The sequence below is a fragment of the Cibotium barometz genome, chromosome 29 (genome assembly GCF_041138505.1).
Source record: "Cibotium barometz isolate CiBa-2024 chromosome 29, ASM4113850v1, whole genome shotgun sequence".
Taxonomy (NCBI): Eukaryota; Viridiplantae; Streptophyta; class Polypodiopsida; order Cyatheales; family Cibotiaceae; genus Cibotium; species Cibotium barometz.
The window spans coordinates 47,845,035-47,852,154 of record NC_141074.1 but is presented as its reverse complement, the minus strand read 5'-3'; the positions used below and the strand labels follow the sequence as shown (position 1 = coordinate 47,852,154).

The 7,120-nt window shown below is 38.3% G+C and overlaps 1 protein-coding gene across 1 annotated transcript; it reads left to right on the top strand.

The window, feature by feature from the left end:
• The first annotated feature begins 550 nt into the window (after positions 1-550).
• LOC147622281 (uncharacterized) lies at positions 551-6,297 on the top strand. The gene is made up of 4 exons (XM_086823374.1): positions 551-842; positions 1,015-1,226; positions 5,061-5,331; positions 5,835-6,297. The coding sequence occupies exons 1-4, from the start codon at positions 579-581 to the stop codon at positions 6,159-6,161; spliced, it is 1,074 nt and encodes a 357-aa protein (XP_086679500.1). The 5' UTR covers positions 551-578; the 3' UTR covers positions 6,162-6,297.
• Positions 6,298-7,120: the final 823 nt, after the last annotated feature.

Genomic DNA, 7,120 nt, shown 5'->3' with positions numbered 1-7,120 from the left:
TAATTTCTTGGCCTATCCCAACTGAAATTTGGCATTATCTTTATTTTCAAGGGGCAAAATTAAGCATTCAAGTTGTAATCATAGTATTTCTATGATTGTTTAATGTTAAGTCCGGATTGCTTTTGAGCATTATTTTTATTTTGATAGGTTGATAAAAAAGATTCTTTTTCGGTCGATCATTGATTGGGAGTGTGTGCAAAATAATTGAGGCGTAGTGTGTGTGTGTGTGTGTGTTTTGCACCTCTTGAATTTGAAAATTACTTTGCAAAGTGAAGGTTTCGAATTTCTAAGATGTTGAGAGGTTTTACGTTAAATTAGTAAAGATTAGTTGAGAAGTGATGTTACTTTAAATTAATAATAAACTTATTATTGGTCCCAAAAAAATATAAATTAATAAAGATTACATTTGGTTATTGTATAGATGCAAGATTGAAAACATGGTCTGATTGAGGAGGGGGTCACGAGAGCCGCGTGTATGTTTGTATGTATGGATGTTAAGAAGGGGTGACACGAGTAGTGCGCACGGAGCTTACTCCTGGTCTATAAGGGTCCGTCCATACACTCACGACGACCCTCCGATGGGGGACGTCCTGGCTCTGCTCTCGTGGCCTCCTCTGATTGGATCTCTCCTGCTCGTCTCGCTCACTTCATGGGCGTTCTTCACCAGAATCCAGCCTCCTCCGCCGAAGAAATTCGCCGTCACGGCGCCTCGCGTGAGGCTTCGAGATGGCCGCCATCTGGCCTACAAAGTGATGGGCGTCCCCACAGAGGCGGCTGCCTACAAGATCGTCTTCGTCCATGGCCTCGCTGGTTGCAGGCACTCTCTGCCAGCTATTCCTCAGGTCTTGCCAACCAATCCCCACTCTTTAATTGTGCTTAATCGAATGAATGTAGCTTAGCCTTCTAGCTCTGTAGCTCCTTAATCATGCTTTACTGGCTTAATCGAATGAATGTAGCCCAGCCTTCAGCTCTGTAGCTCCTTAATTCTGCGTGTTTTGTTTCTGTTTTTACCAGAGCTTTCTTGAGGAACACGGTGTCTTTGTAGTGGGCTTCGACAGAGCTGGATATGGCGAAAGTGACCCTCACCCTGCACGAAATCTGAGGAGTGCAGCTGATGATGTAGAGCAGCTAGCAGATCTCCTTGATTTGGGACCCAAATTCTACGTTTTATCCCAGTCCATCGGTGCATACACAGCTTGGAGCTGCCTCAAGTACATCCCACACAGGTCTTGACATTATTTTCCACTCTCTAAATTAAGTATGTCAATATATATTCTGTCCATAGAAGATTAGGCCATCCACTTAACTGCCCAGGGCACTCCACAGTGCTAAAATTGGAAGGTTTCAACTTTCAATACCTTTCATCAAAGGAGGGCACACAGCCCAAAAATCTCCCTTAAATTGCCTTTGATAAACTTCCTTTCCACATCATAAATGCCTTTTCATGTCCAATTTTTTTAGCCTAAAGGCCAGTAGAAAAAAAATTGGTAAACCTTTTTATAAACAAATGTACCAAATGAGTGGATGCCCTTCCAACCTCATCATGGTCTTGGGTCTTGGGAAATCAGCGAGCTTTGTATTTCAAGAATGCACCATAGGATATTGACTGGTAACAAAACCTTGACACGTCCGCACATAGAATGCTAAAAAATAGAGAGCTAATAAAAAGTTGCCACATCAACAAAGAGAATTTAAAAATTTTGTTCCATTCCCCAAGACCATGATGGTTAGGAAAGGCCATGGGTTGGCCCTTCCCTAGGAAAATGTGTCACTGGCTAGCGCTAGCTCCCCATTTTCCTCTAGGGAAAGGCCTCCCCGTGGCCTTTCCCCATACCTTTACAAAGAAATATAATGTTGAAATAAGCCTTTCAAATGAAATTTTGAGGTCACCCTTCCAATTCTAGAGCTAGTCGGGAATACCTTTCAACATTAAAAGAAGTGGAAAGATCCACATTCTCACGAATATACAGGCTTGCATATGGCACAGTATGTGAGCAATTCCCTAAGTGTGCCCATTTTGGCATGGTTAGGAAACAAGAAAGTATCTCAATATATATTCTGTCCATAGAAGATTAGGGTCCACAGTGCTAAAATTGGTGGAAGGTTTCAACCTTCAATACCTTTCAAAGGAGGGCACAAAGCCCAAAAATCTCCCTTAAATTGCCTTTGATAAACTTCCTTTCCACATCAGAAATGCCTTCTCATGTCCTCTTTTTTAGCCTAAGGGCGATTAGAAAAAAATTTGGGAAACCTTTTTATAAAGAAATGTACCAAATGAGTGGATGCCCTTCCAACCTATCATGGTCTTGGGTCTTGGGAAATCAGCCAGCTTTGCATTTAAAGAATGCACCATAGGATATTGACTCCTAACAAAACCTTGACACGTCCGCACATAGAATGCTAAAAAATATAGAGCTAATAAAAAGTTGCCACATCAACAAAGAGAATTTAAAAATTTTGTTCCATTCCCCAAGACCATGATGGTTAGGAAAGGCCATGGGTTGGCCTTTCCCTAGGAAAATGTGTCACTGGCTAGCGCTAGCTCCCCATTTTCCTCTAGGGAAAGGCCTCTCCGTGGCCTTTCCCCATACCTTTACAAGAAATATAATGTTGAAATAAGCCTTTCAAATGAAATTTTGAGGTCACCCTTCCAATTCTAGAGCTGGTCGGGAATACCTTTCAACATTAAAAGAAGTGGAAAGATCCACATTCTCACGAATATACAGGCTTGCATATGGCACAGTATGTGAGCAATTCCCTAAGTGTGCCCATTTTGGCATGGTTAGGAAACAAGAAAGTATCTCAATATATATTCTGTCCATAGAAGATTAGGGTCCACAGTGCTAAAATTGGAAGGTTTCAACTTTCAATACCTTTCAAAGGAGGGCACAAAGCCCAAAAATCTCCCTTAAATTGCCTTTAATAAACTTCCTTTCCACATCATAAATGCCTTCTCATGTCCTCTTTTTAAGCCTAAGGGCGATTAGAAAAAAATTTGGGAAACCTTTTTATATAGAAATGTACCAAATGAGTGGATGCCCTTCCAACCTCATCATGGTCTTGGGTCTTGGGAAATCAGCCAACTTTGTATTTAAAGAATGCACCATAGGATATTGACCGCTAACAAAACCTTGACACATCCACACATGGAATGCTAAAAAATATAGAGCTAATAAAAATTTTCCACATCAACAAAGAGAATTTAAAAATTATGTTCCATTCCCCAAGACCATGATGGTTGGGAACTTTCCCTAGGCCCAAATGGGTCACTGGCCAATGCTAGCTCCCCCTTTTCCTCTAGGGAAAGGCCTCCCCATGGCCTTTCCCTACACCTTTACAAAGAAATACATTGTTGAAATAAGCCCTTCAAATAAAATTTTGGGGTCACCCTTCCAATTCTAGAGCTGGCCCCGAGAATACCTTTCGACATTAAAAGAAGTGGAAAGATCCACATTCTCACGAATATACAGGCTTGCACATGGCACATTATGTGAGCAATTCCCTAAGTGTGCCCATTTTGGCATGGTTAGGAAACAAGAAAGTGTAATTATCTAAGTCTTTGTGGCATAATTAATTGTCATGGGAAACACATGTTACCTATTGTGCATCCATGGGCTAGTTGCATTTTTCATGCGAGTTATTTGGCATTTCAACCATCAACAATCGAATCTTAGCCCATCGTTGACATACTTCACATACATTGTGGTTGTAAAGATTTTTCTTAGCACCTAGTTCCTTCCAGTTGGACTTGTATTCCTATTTCACATGTGATAGGCCTTTCTAAATAATGCCCTTCCTCATTATAAAAAAAGCATACACACTCCATACTTGCACATACATGCATAGGCATACAAATGTGCTAGGTGTATGCTGTCTCGATATCTTTACATTTCTTAGAATTGTATCAAATAATTGCTTTCCTCCTCAAAAAAAACATATCTTTACATTTCTTAGAATTGTATCAAATAATTGCTTTCCTCCTCAAAAAAAACATATGCACTTTACACACACATGCATGCATGGACATACAAATATGATATGGGTATGCTATCTTGATATCTTTGCCTTCCTTAGAATCATGTTAAAGGCTCTTGCACATGATTCTTTTCCCATTGGACAAGTAATCCAATTTTACATGTGGGTGGCACCTTGTGAATAGTGCTCCCCTCACACATGCATGCGCGTGCAATTGTGATATATGCGTATGTTATCTAGATATCTCTATGTTTCCTTAGAGACATGTTAATGGCCCTTGCACATGATTCCTTTTCCATTAGAAGGCATGTGTGCTCTTGCATACATATGGTTATGATATGCAAAATCTAGAGTTTATCTAGGGTAACTAGGCTAATAAGAAAGCATGTGCTAGAAGTATGGCCGACCTTACCTAAGATATAAGCTCCTAAAATTTCAAAGTATCTACAGTTGTTGAAATCTGCACTCTTATTGAGTCTCATTGCAATGTTTCTCCTTCCTATCCATCCCTCTCTCTTATTAAGTATGATTGCAATGGTTCTCCTTCCTTTTCATCCTAAGTTGAATCGATTACAAGTGAAGAGCCAATATTTGTCCTTAGAAAGTCGTAAGTCCTTCAAAAGCTTCAGCAATTAAAATCTGGTTCGTGGAGAAAAAAAACATCAAGAGCCATTCCTGACGAAATATGTGAAGAGATAGAAAACTAGCACACATGTTTTTACGTCAAATGCCATGTGAAAAAATACATCAAGAGCCATTCCTGATGATGAAATATTTGAAGAGACAAAAAAACTAGCACACATGTTTTTACGTCAAATGCCATGTGAGAAGGCTTGATTTTTTATATCAAATTCCATGACATTGTGGTAAGGCTTGATTTTTTTTTAAATGGGAATTTTGTGTACATGTTTGCTTCTTTTGAGTGACACATATTTCAACTAATCGTTGAAAAATGCAGTGAAATAGCCAATTTTATGTGTGATTTTTTTTAAAAAATGTGGTTACACATAGCTATTTTCAAAGAGAGACCATCAATGATGGCATGAGGAAATGTTATACAACTTATGTGGTGGTACGTAATGTAGATTAGCTGGAGTGGGGTTAGTATCACCGGTGGTTAACTTTTGGTGGCATGGAGTGAGTGGGGAGGAGTTCAAGCAGGCATTTGCCACGCAAGTAGCGGCTGACCGATGGTTCTTGAGGGTCACGCATTACCTACCATGGCTTTGCTACTGGTGGCTCACCCAGAAGTGGTTTCCTGGCCCCACCGGACCTCGAATACGCTCGCGCCCGGACCTCCTTTGCCCCTCCGATCGTGAATGCATGAAAATCCGACTCCTCATCAATGAACCCAAGGTAACGCCCACATCATCTTTTTCATTCTTTATTACCTTTCTTCATCCATCACATGTAAAATATACCCTTATTTTTAATCCTTAATTTTTTCCCTTTATTCTTAGTGGAGTCTGGGGTGGGGTTAGTTTTCAACTCCTTCCCTAAGCTTCCAAACCTTGGCATGTATAATATAATCAGTCTCATTCCTAGAAGAAAAGAACAATACGCTTTCAAATCCTTGCTCTGTCCACATCAATCCCACCAAAGAGAGTGTTATAATCCCCCCTTTACATGTGAGTGAATTTTGCCATAATAAACAAATTGTTATGGAGATTGGAAGAGAGGACAAAAATGAAAAGAAACACATATGAACAAAAGGGCTTGAGAAATGAATTCTGAAGAATGTAAACACTTCTTGAAGTCTCTTAGACTCTTTATGCATGCAAGGCATAATAAACTTTTAGGGTGTATTCTGTTTAGAATGGTATGCTAGTTTTTAACTAAATTGTGTTTTCTTTATATAGATAAATGCGCAAGTACTTCAACAAGGTATTGCAGAATCTATATGCAGGGATGTGAAGGTTATGTTCAGTGACTGGGAGTTTGATCCTAGTGACATTCAAAACCCCTACTCCAATGACTCTTCAAGTGTCTACATTTGGCAAGGAGATGAAGATTATGTTATCCCAATTGTACTACAAAGATATATACATAGAAAGATGCCATGGATAAAATATCATGAACTTCGTGGTGAAGGTCATTATATGTCTCGAAGGGAAGGCTTTTGGCAAAATATTCTAAGATCCTTCCTTCTTAAAGAGGATGTAGAATTTAAAATTGGTCCGATCTAGATTATCATCCCTTCTTAAAGTGGATGTAGAATCTAAAATTAGTATGATCTAGGTTACCAATTGTTAGCTTTTTCATGATGTTTTTAACTTCACAATAAGATACTCAAGAAATAAAAAGAGCATGGATTCCATGTCATGAACTTCAAGGTGAAGATGGCTATATATCTCTAAGGGAAGTTTTTTTTGGGATAGTGGTCAAATATCATTTCTTCTTGAATTTAAAACTTGTTAGATCTACATTGTTATGCTCTTTGATTTTTGGAACTTCATGACAAGATTAAGGTAAGTTATTTAGGACATAAGCAACCTTAAGATTATAAATTGAAAATTTGTTCATGTCCTTGTGATGAATTGTGAAGAGCATGAAAGAAGGAACACAACATATCAATATCAATTTTTTCTTTAGATTGACAATTGTTTATGAAATGTTCTCAAAGGTAGCATGCTAGTTAAGGAGTGGTAGCTTGGCTATATTATAAAATCTAATGCTTCTCTCAACCTTTTCTTTTTTTGGTTCCCTAAGATATCTTTGGATGAGTAGTCATGAAAATAGTACAAGTGAATGTTTTCCTTTTTCTAGTTCCTTAAGATATCTTTAGTGCATTGCAATATGATAAAGTATATTTTATTCAATTTTAAATTTTTAGCATAAAATAATCCATACGTCCATTGGTAACATAGATTGGTCACCACTCCTTTGAATTGTCTGCTGTTATTGCCCACTAAGAAATTAAAAGGACTAAAAATTGGATGAATAATCATGAAAACTATACAAGCGAATGGTTTTTTTTTTTTGGTTCCCTGATATCTTTGGATGAGTAGTTATGAAAATACTACAAGTGAATGTTTTTCTTTTTCTGGTTAATACACTAATCACAACACTAATCTAAGATGAATAGAAATGAAGAAAACTCATAATGAGTGTGTGCTAATTAAGTTGCACTTAATTTTAATTAGAC

Bases quoted from the DNA above. Each gene is read 5' to 3' on its own strand.
- LOC147622281 (XM_086823374.1), top strand. From the start codon at position 579: ATGGGGGACGTCCTGGCTCTGCTCTCGTGGCCTCCTCTGATTGGATCT. The intron at 843-1,014 runs GTCTTGCCAACC...TGTTTTTACCAG, and splicing joins CTCTGCCAGCTATTCCTCAG to AGCTTTCTTGAGGAACACGG. The intron at 1,227-5,060 runs GTCTTGACATTA...TACGTAATGTAG, and splicing joins CTCAAGTACATCCCACACAG to ATTAGCTGGAGTGGGGTTAG.